We start from the raw sequence: 16,424 nt of genomic DNA, 5'->3' as shown, positions 1-16,424 counted from the left end.
AAATGTCAGATGTCTGCTAATTGTAGTACCATTAATTAATAAGATAATATTCTGTGCTGAGCAGTGATAGTAAAAATTAAAAATAACAGTTAAATATATTTATAAACATAAATTTAACTAAAAAAAAATTAAAGAAATAAATAACTTGGATGATTTAATTTTTGAGTAGTTTCCAATAAAATTGACTACTACATACGAGGACAGTATATATACACACGTTATTCACTGGTAAAAGATATAGTACAGATTACATGAGTTACATTAGTAGAATATGTGCAGAATAAGCTAACCATATTATTAATGATTGAACATAAAAATAATAATAATAGTCTATCTATTACTTAACGAATGTGTTGGTTTATATTTTATTTTACAATCGTAGTACTGTTAACGGTTTAAAATTTAATTTCCAGGCCAAATCGATGAATTTGGACGGGGATTAAGTGTGGGACAATTCGCGGCGGAGGGCAGATTAAAATCTAACAAGGAGTATATGTATATATTATATACATACACATATAATTAAAATGAATATGTAACTACGATAAAGGAATTTTTTGCAACGTTTTCGATACTAAACTCTCAAGTGGTATAATCATAATATAATAGTTTTTCTTTCAAATACTTGATAATAATAATAATAATTATAATAATTAAGTATGAGAGTTTAACTGATTTTTTAACACATGTCTCATACAACTTATATCAATATATATATATTTATCAAGACGGGAAATTTAATGCCTTTTAAAATGAGCACACTAGCTCTACTTATTTTCTATAAAATTACACTCAAAAATCCAAAAATCACTGTGAATTATTTAAAAAAAAATTTATAATTCATCAAATTTGAAAAATAAGTAAAGCTACAGAGAAAGAACAAGATGACACTAGATATAATCCCAGATTATACTCAGTGATATTTGTGGTGAAAAATAATTTTAGATAGCTAAAAAAAATCTAGATTATACTGCGTGATATCTGGATTATACTCATTGTAATCTGGATTATACTCATTATAATCTGGATTATACTCAATATAATCTGGGATTATATCCAGTGTCATCTTGCTTTTTCTGTGTAGCGGATACTATTTTAAATAGAACGGCTTTTTTTTAAGTGAGTAATCATTTAAAAGAACATTAAATTTCTAATCTTTCTAGCATTTATTTATACGTATATATATTGTATTCAAATATTTACTACCTGCATATCACAACATAAATTTATATTTATATATATATTTATTTATTACATCAATATTTATTTAAACGCACATTCACACTATTTTTTTTTTTTCTTTTCATTGCAATTCGACTCATTCGTGTATTCGGCCTACGTAATTATAATAACACTGCGGTAGTAATTAGATAGTGATTGAAACTTTAAGCACTGTAGCATAACAATGTAATAATAATAATACTAATAATTACAACCACAATAATAATTTTAATAATAATAATAATAATAATTAATGATAATCCAGAGAGCAGCTAGTCGATTACTAACAATAAGTATTGATAGGCTTAGCGGGTAGTAGTAGTAGTAGATAACAAACAATAACTTGACAAAAGTTAATAATTGATGTTACTTTAAAAATAACGTATTCTCACTCATCTCTGGATTGTTGTCTGAACGACAGTATCGCATTATAATCGCGTGCGACAATGATTCATACGAAGAAGAGAGGTCAGTGAACTTAGCGTTATTACTATACGGCAAGGCATTTAATAATAGAGAGTACACATATTTTATAATTTGTCAGGCGTCTTTGTTATTTTCGAGTACTCATCCTTTGTTCATTTATTTATTTATTTATCTATTATTCATTATTCATTAAATGATGAGCATGCTTTGTATTTATCGCTCTTTTATTTATTTTACAAGCATCAGTGCTAAAGTTGTTATTATTATTATTTCTTTATTTCTTTTTTAACAAAACGGATTAATATTTTTTTGTCAACGCTCCGGTTCTCATAAACTTCCAACAGCTGATGAGCAATTACGTCAATTCAAAGGCTTGTCATAATAAAAATTATTATTATTACTATTACTATCCTTATCAATACTTATTATTATTATTAATAGTATTATTATTATCATTATAATTTTTAATTTATTATACAGTTTGGCTCTGACGCTATAATTATTGGTTTTATTTTATATATAATAATATTAAATCGTTCGAACGATATTAAACGTTGATGTAATGGCGTTTCTCGATACTAAATCCATTTTATTATTTTTTAATAATAATATTATCTTCTTTTATATATAATAATTCTATTACAATAGTGTTTTATTGTATTGTATTGTGATGGTATGACAGAATCGATAAACAAAAGGTATACAGAGTGTGAATTTGTTGCGTCGATTGGTGGCGCCTTGACCGACGGTGAATTAAATAATAGCGTTAAATAATTAATAATTTTAGCTACATCGCTCGCAAGTTCAGTCACTAACGATTATACATACATAATCATATCATTTATCATTAAATCTTATAAACAATGGCTCAACTTGGAAATGTCCATCGGCTCATGTAATATGACCACGAGTAGTATCCAAGGCAGCCAACATTTAGAGTATACAACAGGATGCTGAGCAGCAACTGCTTCCACCGCCTTTGCTCTTTTGTCTCTGATCTGAAACAATTCATTCAATATTAGTATACAGTAAATTAAAAATAATATTGCTTAAAATAAATTTACATTCAATTTAAAAAATATAAATTTAATCGATACTCTAATTTTATCTTGTTGGTACCCACAAAATCCCAAACATTAAATCAATTTTAATTTTATATATTTGAAATAACAATTTTTAGAATAAGTTTTGGTTTTATTATAAAAAAGCATTGCGTATTAATTTAGTTATTTCAAACTGATAAATATATATATTTATGTATTCATTTAACTGTCTATGTGAATAAATGTGTCTATTAATTAATTAAATAATAATTAATCATTATTTTTATTTTAGAATTGTGGTAATGGAAAATACTGAAAATTCTTATAAAAAATTAAAGTGAACATTTTTTACTATATTTTCAAAATAATCAAAAAATTAATTTTTTGTAAATTCCATTACCATTGACATTAGAAAAATTAATACATGCGATACAATAAAATTGCAGAAGTTATATTTATAATTTTTTTATTAAAAAAAAAAAAAAGAAATAGAGTAAGAGTTAAATAGATGATAGTCATCCGACTTTTTAATAATTAATTAAAGATTTATTTTTTCCATCTTCTATTCATAAATTGTGATGGTAATTTTTATAAAATTATTAATTTAATCGATACTTAAATTTTATCTTGTTGGTATCCACAAAATCCCAAACATTGAATCAATTTTAATTTTATATATTTGAAGTAACAAGTTTATGAATATCGCATCCGCTGTTTAAATAATAATATTATTATTATTATTATATCAATAAGTTAAACTGTCTCTTGTTAAAATTGTTTTTGTGGGTTATGACATTTTAGAATTAGGGCATCGATATATACATTTTATTTGTAAAAAGGAAGCGAGAAATAACTTGTTGGCAGGGTTGGAAAATTAAAAATGGAAAACGTCCTGCATTAGTCATTGTCATTATTCATTATTTCTTTATTTTTAGTGAAATTTTTAGCACCGATCCACCATGAATCCTGGCAGCTCCTATCTGATTGTTCCCAGTCCAAACAACCCAGAAAAGGTAATTCATTTTTATCAGAATTATTTTTTAGTCTCTTTTTAGGAGAAAAAGTTTATCTTTTAGTTTTAAATGAATAACTTTTGTGTGATAAATAAAATAATTATCTTTAGATTAATGAAACAAAAAACTCACGGACAAATGAGGAAGAAAAGAAGGAAGAAGGGGAGCTGGAGACTTTTGTCGACAATTAGTAATAATCATCGTCATCATTGTCACGAGGAACGAACATGTAATCACCGTTAGGAAGGAGACCTGGTTGGTTTTGGTGGTAAAAGAGTTGAGAGTATAATAGAAGGATATTGTTTGGATTAAAAACAATGACGTTCTATGATTAATCAGCGTTATTTTCTACTCACCTTGGGAATTAGGTTCAGGAAGATTTTCTCGAGGAACCAGATGCATAACTGTTGTTTTTCCAAAAGGAAGCCCAAGCGCACCGAGCGTAACATTGCTGTGTAAAAAACGACCCTGGTAAATTAGTCGTAAGATTTCCGCCTTTGCCACGGCCTCTTCCGCCCAATCTGTAACCAATCGTAAGTATTAATACTTATGTATGTATTTCATCTGTGATTTTATGTTTTTTTTCTAACATCTGCTGTTTTGTTTTTGTGGTAAAAAAAAACTAATACAAGTTGAAAAGCTAGTCAAATATTAAAGTTCCGTCGCAATATGTATATAAATATAAATTTAAATATATAAATGTAAAATGTAGAATTTAAAATGGAAAATGCAATGCGAAGAGATTAAATGTTTAATTAATGCATGAACTAGACAACTGACTTATCATATATTATTTTATGCAGCGGAAAATTATTTTATTACTTCAGTACAAGCTCAACAGATTTTTTAATATTTCCAGTTATATATATACATATATATATATATATCCTTTCATCCTCTTGGAAGCACTTTCTCACGTCATAAGCAATACTTTTATCAATACAACTGCAGACAAAATGCGACAGCTAAAAATATACTTCCTTACTGCGAAGTAATAAATTAAATTTACTCATAAATTATTTTTTTTACCAAATTTAGTTTTTAAAAATTAAAAAGTAAGTCATTTTTTTTCTAAAATTTCGCCTCCGGAAGACAATAATAATATAATTAAATATATTTAAAATTACAGGACATTATTTTATATAATTAAATTAGATTCTAGGAGAATGTGGGTCAGTGGAGAGATAAATAAAGGTGATAAGTAATAAGAACAAACCTTCCGGCCAATTTTCAAATACATGATGAGCTATGTCTCCTGCAGAATCGTTTGGACTAAATAGAAATTCTTTTGTCTTACCACTGACAAGAATTAGACGTAAGTTTATCTGTAATCATAAAAATATTAAATATTTAATTACTTGTTATTTTTTATCTTACAATAAAATGAAAGGTAAATATTTTTATTCGTTATAATAAAATTCTTTTTTGTAAAATAAATTCCTAAAACTGTTGAATTAATTAATTTTTGTTTGATCCAGCAGGGGAGAGCTGTAGAAAATTTATAAATGAAAGATAACGTGGAAATTAATCCAGAGTGTGATCCTGCACGTTCCATAATAATTTACATGACAACCCTGGCACATTATCACCCAGATGAACACACAGTGTAATCAATCACTTGTCGAGTGAGCCAAAGGATCATCTTTAATCGTCAACAACGTGAGAGCGATGAAAAAATATAAATAATGTAGGTCACCGTACGGCTATCGATAATAATAATAACAACAACAACAACATTTTATCATCAAACTTCCTCAACCGATCCGATTAGTCCTCTATCTTTTGTTTATTTATAAATAATTTATCATTTGTCAGATTTTACCTTGTATAGTAACACTATCATCGTCGTTTGTTCTTGTATTTTTTGCTGATCAACGCAACAACTATTAGGAGTTAATTGTTGACGGATGATTTAATGCAATGATGATGATAACGAAAAGTCATGAAGCTATAAAAAGTAAGTTATGTGGACGACGTTCTAGCATATTTAATAATTCTAGGTCATATCACATGAAGCGAGCAAGCAGTACAAGTGATTTTGTGTCAGGGTTCTCACCAGTTAGTCCACAACTGATGACTCTCAACATTATTCAGCTCGATTTATATTAAATTGTTGGTAGGACTTGTTATTTCTACTTTTATTTAGATCACTTGGATACTAGTTACAAGTTTTGATCTAATTAATCGATATTCAATAGCAATGATGGCCATATTCATGGATTTTATCATCAAAATGGATATGATGATGAACTTGGGAAAGACATAACATACAATAAATAGACATATCAGTTTACTGCTATAGCAATAATTTGCATTGATGTTATGTCATCAATCTTTGAATGTAATTCATGTGTACGCTAGCCTTATCATTGAATTTTTTCCATTGTCATTATAAATAGTTGCTTGGTTATTTATAACCAGCTCTTTTGTAATCGAATAATTATTATAGCAACAGCATCAGAAAATGGATATTTATAAAGTTGAAAGTTGATAAAAATCTATAATATTAGCATTATTTTCAGCAACTATTCATCAAAGTTTACTAAAACAGTCTCTAGCAACTGTAACTGAAGGGTCAGAGCAGAAAGTTCAAGTGCGAAACAAAAGTTTTAGTTAAAAATGGTTTACAGGAAGTGTGAGCTTTCAGGAAAAATATATTAAAAAATGTTATTGTTGGTTGTATAACTTTCTGTTGTATTTATCTTTCAAATAATATTCCATAATTTTAATATAAAGCTTTGTTTGTAGTAAGAAAATTTTACCAGAATGTTTTTTTAGTTTTTAATTAATGACTTCATTGCGGTTAAAATTAAAAAGGTTTTAATTTTGTAATTAGAACCGTCTGAATGAAGGAATGTCAGTTAACGTTGTGTCCCATTTTTTATATAACAACTTTATATTTTATGCACGCATAGAGAGAGCTAAAATATATATATATTCATTTTTAATTACGAAATAACTATTATTTAATCTCTTAAACTTTCAAATTATTGGTTTTTGATTCCTGTAATTTTGCTGCTCTTGACATGAAATTCCAAAAATAAATAACAAGTTACTCATTAATTAATTTTAATGCATGTCCAAGTAATTAGAGCTTTCAATTATTAAACTACAATCAATCAATAAAAATTCAAGTGAAAGATAAAAAAAAAAAAAAAAAAACATTGACTTAGATATTTTAACTAGTTCATAGAATTTTATAAAATTTATAAATTAAATTTCTTCGTATTTTTATTATTAGAATCTGATAACAGTGAAGTACATTAGAAGATATCAATAATTATACCAATAGACTTATCGTTAATTCAGATTGACCGAGTAATAGCCGTTAATTGGTGTTGTTATGCGTTCAATGTTAAATGCGTCACGGCATGCCTTGGGTCAAGGAGAAAAGTCAAAAATTAAAAATATTTATAATAAATAAATAAAATAAAGAAAAGGAAAAGGGAAGAGCACTTAGACAAAGTACATTTGAGAATATAGATAAAAAAAAAAAAAATTGCAAGCGTGTGCTCACCTTGACTCGACATTAGGGACACATAATACAAGAGATATAAGAGGATAGCGGAGTCAGAGTCGGTGGTACTGTAGGATCGACCAAATCCAGGTCATTGGGACATTTGCAATGTGCATATGCGCACGCGGACTAATACTTACGGGCACATCCCTGCAACAGCAGCAGCAGCAGTACCACCACCACCACCACCACCACCACCTTGGCCACCACTGCCACCATCAGTTATATTATATACTTTTCAGACACTCCCCTAGAGACAGGATTTATCTATATGGTAGATGTTCCCTTACTTATTCCTCAATGACTTTGAGAAGCCAAAGCCAACGCTGAACTTGCTCGAAAACGAGACCCAGCAGTATAGTACGCTGGATAATTCTCTCCATCACCAAGGGCATCTAATGGTTTGTTTATGCACCTAGCATCTTGTCCAGGAAGCTCAACTCGAGGGAAAAAATCGGTAAGCTTTTTGGCAAGGTTCCGACTCCTACGAGACCCAGATTAACACTCTCTATTCTGCTGTAATGTCTGATTCATTTATTTATTATCTTTTTTCTGACAGATGGACGATTTATGGGGCTTGTACAATCGTTGTTACTTCTGATATGACTCGTGTAGCGCTCCTGACTTTATAAACAGTTATCTAAATATGATAATTTGCTGTTGCCACCCATTTTTATTATTTTATCATAAAAATAGTTACATTAATTGGGTTTATTCATGAATAGACTTTAACAAACACATAAGTAAGTACTAAAAACCTATTATGTAAGCTATTTTTTTACGCAGAGTTCTAAAGTATGATCCATATAAATAGATTAATTTTATAATCTTTTTTTTTATAAGGAAAAAATGATCACTAGAGGCTAAATAAGTAAATTTAAAGGATTTTTATACAAGAATATAATTGTCATAAAGTAATAAAATTAAAAAAGCGGTTTGCCTCAGTGGCATAATCCCGGAAAACATAACCGTGTAAATATACACTGTACGTGGGATGTGCAATAAATTAAATCCACGTGTATTCGATAAAACCTTACACTGGTGTACAAAGCGAATACACGTGCATAATACATATAACAAAGAAGATAGAACGAGCCAGCGATTACGACGAGTAAACATAATTAGCAAACTCTATGGCTACAACTACATCTACATCTATATCTACACATATACAGGTACGAGAAATCCGATATGGTATTGTTTTGTTGTAGCTGGACTTTACTCATCGTTGATAAAATCCCAAAGAAGCTAGAAACAACGAAGCCATACACTGGCTGTATTAGTATCGAGCTACCCGGTGACCGTTAACAAGGTACACCTTGTATTTAATAATTTTATTGGATTGACCGACATATCTGTTAATTTCATTTTGCTCTATGGGTAATTGTCGTGTTGAATTTCGTTGGTGTTGCTTCTTCTTCTTCTTCTTTTTCTTTATCATCTATCATGGAATCATGAAAAGATTTAATTAAATAATAGAAAAAGGGTTTGGATATAGAATAACTCGGGTATAGTCTTGCCTTTGATGTGTATTGTTGAGTGTAAAGTCGTGCGTCACACTACACAGGCATATCATTGAACGGCCTTAATACTACTCGTGACCTATCGATGTGAGACCCACCCGCTACCTGGTTACCTGACTTGCTGCTTTGTTTTCCTCCTTATACTTCTTGCATTACTCATATCTAATATCGATGATAGTATATATATATATTGTACATACATCCTCACATATTTATCATTTACATTCTGTATGCACAATCAACGACAAATCGAAATAAATACACTTTCGATTTATACTGATCGAAGAAATATTTATTTTATTAAATATTAACAAATCTTTCTGTCATTGTATCATAAAACTTTCTCAAAAAAAAATTTTTGTGGTTTCTTATGACGAATTTTTATTAATAAAAAAGAACGATTTAATGCTCTGTAAGATTGTTGTTTTGGGCTATTCCGAAAAAAACCTCAGCCGATTTGAACGGCTCGGATAAAAGTCACCCGCCCGGATGGGATCTATTGTGAAAAAAGCGATATGAATTCCAGGCAAACAAAATTTAGTAGGTATGGGCGTCGATCAAGAATCAAGAGTGACTCATGCGTGGGTAGAGACCCAGTAAAGACCCAATAAGTAGTTACGGCAACAATTAAGCTGTTGATGACGGCTTAACGCGATAGACCGACTACATATACAGCTACATTGTGAGATTCAGTAGTTTATTTAGAAGCCTGTCTTCTGTTAAGTTGTTCTCTAGTTCTCTGGTTCTCTGGTTATTGCTGGTATGCCGCCGACGCACCCTCGGGACATTTAAGTTTTACCCCAAGGGCCCTTTATTCCAGGCAACAGCTGCTTCGCTTTTCTCATGCTGTTACATACTGTCTTGATTGCTGTTACTACAATATCTTCTTATATTCCTTCTTGCTTCTCCTATTCATGTCTACACGCCATACAGTGATAAATATTGGGAGATAAATAATAGAGGAAAATTCAATGCCCTACAAGGGAGGAACACTAGATGGGAATTAGGAATAGGGGCTATTCAAAATCCCTAGTCATCATTCGTTTGTCGGTCATTGACATGGTTGCTCTCTTAGATTGACTATTCAAGTTGGGATGGGAATTAAAATTAAATGGACAAGGGAGAATACATGTGTATGCTCAAGAAAAATTGATTCATGAGAAATTATTTTATGAATTTCACTGTTTTGAAATTAAAAACAGTAAATTTAACTTGCTTCAAAAATATTTCTTCTAGATCTTCTAGATCAAGCTCTTAAAAGTAATCTCAGCTCAAAATTTTATCTCTCGAACCATTATAATTTTTTTTTATCAATATATTCTATTTTGAGAGCTCCAACAAACTAAAACTTGTGGGAACAAGTAACAAATGTGGGTGTGGTGATGCAGAGGCTGAAGAAAATAAAAGGAGACCCGACCCGACTATACTTTGCTACCATACTACTGCTGATTATGATTATGATGATGACGAGGAGGATGATGATGATGATGATGAAGAAATGTAATACAGAATACAGTAAAGCTAAGTAAAATAAGAGTGTATATAATATAGAAGAATAAGAACAAAGAGAATTACTGGCGTATATATATTATCTATGTATATAATACTATATCCAAGTAAAGAGCGAGTTTGAATTGCGATGGTGAACATGCTGTAGATTCGAGGAAGATATAGAATCAACTGACTGACTGCTCTACACCTGGGCATAGTGTCTGGGTGTACATATAATAGTAAAGATTGGTTAGCTGTAGTGGGGACCGATCGATTGCAACGTTCATCCGAAGACTCCGTTTATATATACGTGGATATATAAAGGTGCTGGTGCTGGTGCTTGGTTGGCCCACCCGGCCAGAGTAGAGCGTACTTGCCGCAACCCGTCTGACACGACCCCTGCTACCCCCGATCCTACAGCTCCTACAGCTCCTACAGGATTCTAGAGGATTTTCCTTCTATCTGGACGATAGAGTTATCAACTTTCAAAAAATCCTCTCAAATGTTGCTATCTTCTTCAAATTCTTTCGAAATTTTACATTCATTTGTTTAAAGTTTCGAAAAAGTGACGCAATTAAAGTTTCTTCAAAGTATAAGGATGGGAAGATACTCAAGCTCAGGTTTCACAGTGTTTTAATGATGAAACTCTGCATATAATTGCTTAATCATGATAGAAAAATTGGGTAATAACTTGCAACATGAATACATTTTGGAGATTCGATAATATTTATGTTACCCTGAGAAAAATTAATGCTTCTTTTGAGAAGAGCCTAATAACAGCAACCATTAAAAAACTTGTTCATAAAATTTTTTGATAATATATTTCTTTTGTTTGAAGAATAATTCAAATAAAGCTTTTTATGTTTTTCTATTGGAATAAAGAAATATATTGAAATTCTTTTCTAAAGAAATAAATAAATTTAAATGGTTAGTTCATAAAAATTTGTAAACTAATCCTAACTTTTCTTTCTATGAGTAAAATTAACTATATTTCAATATGACTAATAAGATTAGTATTTTGTAGAGAACGATCCTTCTGACAAATATTAACTCCACAACCGGTTGTAGTAGAAAAAATTCATACATGCTGACCAACTTTCAACAGATTAAGCTTTTAAAAAATTATACTAGTCAATATAGTAATAAAATTGATGAGAATTGAGTTTATTTAACGGTTGGAGCTCGAGAAAAAATAAAAAAAGCCGACAGACTGGCCGAAATTTTGTGACAGCTGTATGTCAGGCGTGTGACGGCGATATGACGGGACACATGGTTTATTATGGTACCGAAATTGAAGTTTCCGGAATTTGGCGTCAATTGTACTTTTTTCCTTCAAGCTAGCCGTCATCTACAACGCTCAACTGATAAAAATGGTATTTATTTGAGTGGAGAGCTCGGACAAAACTCCTATCTAACAATTGGCCGAAGCCTTTTATTTTTAAACGTCAGTTATTGCGTAAAAACTTAAATGACTGGATATCTCACTACGAATTTATACTTTTTCTTTATCCGATTAATAGAACAATCAAATCTAGAAGATAAATTTTATTCATTCAACTACAGAAATTAAAAATTGATCATTTCGACGCAATAGCTCCAAAAATATTAAGCTCTGGATATTTATTTATATTTTACGTGCAGTAACTTTGAACTTTAAACATTATGCATATGTGTATCATTGAAGAAACCGGAAAAATTTATAATACATAGTTGGCTCAACATATCTGTACCGTAATAATTAATACTGATGCAGCATAATGAACTTGGTTGCCGAGAATAATATAACAATATCAAAACATTGACTTTGAATTAATCAAGTTACCATGGTACACTACTTAGCATATGAACATTGAAATCTGTTTCTAATTACCATACGATTGATTTACAAACTGACCGGCCTGTCCTCATTAATTTGACTTTTTCATTAACCCATTAGCATTATTATCATCATCATCATCATCGGTTCTGGTGGTGGTGTACTCCGTTACGCGAATATTTGCCATTCCCTCATTGTTGTATAACTACTATGTACTAATGGTACTAATTTTGTCATTGATATTAAATCAACTTAATTAATTTCGATAGCTTTTCGTTAATATAATTTAATTAGCTTTTATAATGCTTCATTGTTATTATTACAATTTATTATTATGCTGTTCAAATACAAATAAAATTCAGAATTATAAAAATTGTGATAGATATTAATTCTATGTAAAAAATTTAATAAAAATACTTTTTGTTTTTATTATAAAACCACTGCTGTATTTTTTTTTTTTTTTTTTTTGATAAAAAATTTAATACCGTATCGAATGAGTAAACATATAAAAAAACATTTTTCATTTATTCCCATACAATATGCAGAATATAATACTCAAATATAAAAGCAAATATTGCTTGATACTTATTTCAAAGAGAATTGAGTAGTTCTGTATACATCAATATGCAAGTTAATATAAATAAAAAAAAATTTATGACGTAGAATGTTGTTCGCAAACAGAGTATAAAAAATTTGAATATTTTATATGTGATGCACGTTGTTCGGGGTCGAATTTTGAAACTACTTTCTAATGAATTCTACATTGTCTAATACAATATTATAAATATTGTCTAATATAAAATTATAAAAAGCAGTAAACTATTTTTCTTTCGGGTATCATTATAATTTTTGTTCTCTAAGTATTCAATCTAAGTTTACCTTGGGAAAAAGTTTTAGATTAATGTTGTTCAGTTTATTGAGAATATTTTGCTTATAATAAAAAGCTTTCAGACTAAAAAAATTCCGCCCGTAAAAAGTTAATGGAAGGAGTAAATAAAAAAAACATTAAGTGCATACTCTATTTCGCGTGTCATGCGTGAGTCAATATCAGGTCTCACGAGTTTTTTCAATACGGATATATACTCTAGAAAAAAAGAATGATATTCTATTATAAAAAAAAAGGAGGTTGAAAATAATTTAAATTTTCCAAGATTAAGTTATTAATTATAATTGAATTGCATAGTTAATTTTTCAAGTGCATTTATGCTCTGAAATGAAAATAAGATAAAAATTAGCAAGAAATCTGTGATGGTAACGTTAATATAACGGTTTGACGCTCTAAAATAGAATGTCGAGGCCAGAGGTCGACGTCAACGGTTGCACCAGCACCAGAACCAAACTCTATACATATAGATGTTTCCTACCTTCTGTACTATACGTAAATAAATTTACAGTAATTATGTATACCTGTATATATATTATAAATTTAATAATATAATACAGTTATTATAATTTATATATAACGCGTGACATGACGCCTTTCTTTGAATCCCGAGCTTTATTTTCAACCTCTACCGGTCTATAGCTTTAAAATTATGTTTTGATTAACGGCTAAATTTAATTACGAGTAGCCAGTAATTGCAAAAGATTAATTCAATTTTTTAGCAAAAATTTAACTAATTTATTTCTCAAATTTTTAGAAAAACTTTTAAATTAAATTTATGACATGATTAGATCATTTTTTTTAATTAGATAAATTAAATTTCTTTAATCCACCGATGATATATATTTTTTATTGATAAGTTAAATCAGTCAGATAATTTAAGATATAAAGTTGAATAAACGATTTTTCTATAAATTTATAATATACTTGACTGATAATAATGAGATTTTAATAAAAAAATTCTGAGCAATAAATTTCAGAGATTTATTATTAAAGATTGTCACTTTTGATAATGTTATTTCCGTCTTAACGCACCGTTAAATCGTAAATATATTTTGTGGTGGTTTTATTTTTATAGTTTTCATTCATCTTTTCATCGTTTTGCATTTTTTCATCTTATTTTTTTTTTTTTTTTTTTTTTATCACCGGGTCATATTTTAAGCGTGGCGCTCGGTAAGTCATGAAGATCGATAATGTGAAATTGCAGATAAATACGTGGCCCAGTCATTTTACTTTCTTATTTATATTCCATAAATACACATATATAGGCTATGGATGTCACCACTTAGCTTTGATACTATTTATAGTCCAACTATAATAATAGCAGTATAAAAATTTCTGTACTTTTTAAATATTTCAATCCAACATAAATTATGATAAAATTTTAAAAGCATTGATTTTTTAATTACAATTATAATATTAATAATAATGATGAAATAAAAATAAAATTTGAATAAAGTAATTATTCTATAATAACTTTTTCATTTGGGTGAATTAAAGATGTAAAAGATTGGTTTTAACTAAGAAATTACTATAATTGAATGTGATACTTGGCCAAGTACGTGGAATTTCCGAGGGAAGCCCAACTATAAGAAACTAGGTCAGTAAATTCGTAAACCAGTGAAATATACAAATTACTTTGAATTATTTTACCCAGACAAAGTCTTTTGGTACTATCGATCTAAAAGAGTAATCGCAACGCCTGAAAAAAAATCAAACAATGATAACAGTATAGAATTAAAAAGTCAATACCAAAAAAAAAGAAAAACAAATTGGAGTGGAGTAATAAAAAGGGTGTTTTTGATCAAGTCATCTACTAAAATATAATATTAATAGTATTCAGTGGTCCTGTGTTTCTCAATCCTCAACTCATTGAACATCGCAACGCGCTGGGGCGGGTTCGGACACGTTAAGACCTGCACGATTAGACACAAACCTGCACGATCACTGATCGAAGCCCCCACTATCCCTAAAAAACAATAACAGGAAATATAATAAAAATATAAAACAACAGTACGTACCTTATCAGACGGAATATTTCTGGAATTCATGGTAAATCCTTAAAAAAAAAAAGCGTGTAATAATCCAGAGGTTATGATTGACAATTAACAAATGACAACAGCCTTTGTTTAAATTACACAATAGCAGATGTCAGTGACAGCTATCCACCAACTACAGCTGCTGTTATTGCTCCTACTGTTTTATTCAATTACCATATATCTGTATATATGTATTTTAAAAAAATTCACAACTTTCCACTGTTACTCCGTTTGCACAACACTTTTCCAACTTTTCCGTTAAAAAATTAACCACTAACTTTTATTAATTTACACAAAATACCACCACTAATTAATAAACTTCCAGAATGATTTATTAATTTAATTAATTAATTAATAATAATTGTCGCGGCAAGCCCGCCCCTGACAGGCCCGACAATGTTACTTATACATGTCGGGCGTTGAATATTTGAGCAACATTTTAACTAGCGCAGACAAAGAACAAAACACTTGTATATAAATATATATATAGATGTAGATGTAGACGTATAACTAAAATTTATAAAACATATATCAATATATGTATCACTAATAAAAAATAATTAGGAGTAATGATAAGCACAACACAGAATAAAAGTGTCTAGCTGTTTCTAAGTGTACCACTACCGTGGTCGTGGTCGTGGTTGTCGTTGTCGTGGTGGTGGTGGTGGTGGTCGTTGTTCCAGTGTCAGAGCCAAACACATAAAATGGCGTTTCCCGAGTAGAGTGCCCTCAAACAAACGCTCACACACTCACTAACGATTACTCTTGTTATTATTATTATTATTATTATTATTATTATTTTTGTTGTTGTTGTTTTTATTATTGTTGTTGTTATCCTTGACAGAGTGTTTGACAAAGCTGGCTCTGGGCTCGGTAGTTATAAAATCCGGGATAGCGACACTGACTGGAAACAAAATATTGTCAGCGAGGTGTCTTGCCCATTGCTCGAGTATCACCGACTGTTAGTTTAGAAGAAAGACGGGGAGCCAGCTGACGAGGAGCTCGGTGACGGCTTGAGCTCCCTCACCACAACACAACACCTTGCACACCGAGCTCACTGAGCGAGAATCACCCACCAACAAGGTCAACGCCTTACGCCGAGCCTTCGACATACATACTACTGACGATGATGATGATGCTGCTCACTCCTGGTACTGGTACTACTAACTTTTCCTCAGCTCAGACAACTCCGACAACTCCACCAACTCCACCAACTCCACCAACCTCAACCAAGGTTACTAGATTAGGGAGGTTGGGGGGGGGGGGACAAACTGTCGCTGGTTCGTTTTATTTCATGAAAATACTCCCATTGATTTTTAATACCGATTGTAGGAATAAATATCCGCGCTTTATAAGTCCTGTCAGATGTCACGGCTTGATAATTTTAAATTGTAATTTTTAAAAGCAAACTATAAAATATTTGTAATTTAAGTTTGTGATTTTTTTAATTAA

At 30.1% G+C, this 16,424-nt stretch overlaps 1 protein-coding gene across 1 annotated transcript; it reads right to left on the bottom strand.

Moving 5' to 3' along the window:
- Positions 1–1,300: 1,300 nt before the first annotated feature.
- LOC123272033 (ubiquitin-like protein 3) lies at positions 1,301–16,208 on the bottom strand. The gene is made up of 4 exons (XM_044738639.1): positions 14,955–16,208; positions 4,920–5,028; positions 4,060–4,224; positions 1,301–2,645 (listed from the first exon to the last, which is right to left on the bottom strand). Exons 1-4 carry the CDS (start codon positions 14,982–14,984, stop codon positions 2,581–2,583), a joined length of 369 nt encoding a protein of 122 aa, XP_044594574.1. The 5' UTR covers positions 14,985–16,208; the 3' UTR covers positions 1,301–2,580.
- Positions 16,209–16,424: the final 216 nt, after the last annotated feature.

Source organism: Cotesia glomerata, linkage group LG9 (genome assembly GCF_020080835.1).
Source record: "Cotesia glomerata isolate CgM1 linkage group LG9, MPM_Cglom_v2.3, whole genome shotgun sequence".
Lineage (NCBI taxonomy): Eukaryota > Metazoa > Arthropoda > Insecta > Hymenoptera > Braconidae > Cotesia > Cotesia glomerata.
Note: the sequence above shows the minus strand (reverse complement) of the source record. Positions and strands in the feature narration are given on the sequence as shown.

Excerpts from the sequence above, each read along its gene's own strand:
- LOC123272033 (XM_044738639.1), bottom strand. The coding sequence starts at position 14,984 with ATGAATTCCAGAAATATTCCGTCTGATAAG. Across the intron at positions 5,029-14,954 it reads GAAATATTCCGTCTGATAAG|ATAAACTTACGTCTAATTCT; the intron begins GTACGTACTGTT and ends TTATGATTACAG. Across the intron at positions 4,225-4,919 it reads ATTTGAAAATTGGCCGGAAG|ATTGGGCGGAAGAGGCCGTG; the intron begins GTTTGTTCTTAT and ends GATTGGTTACAG.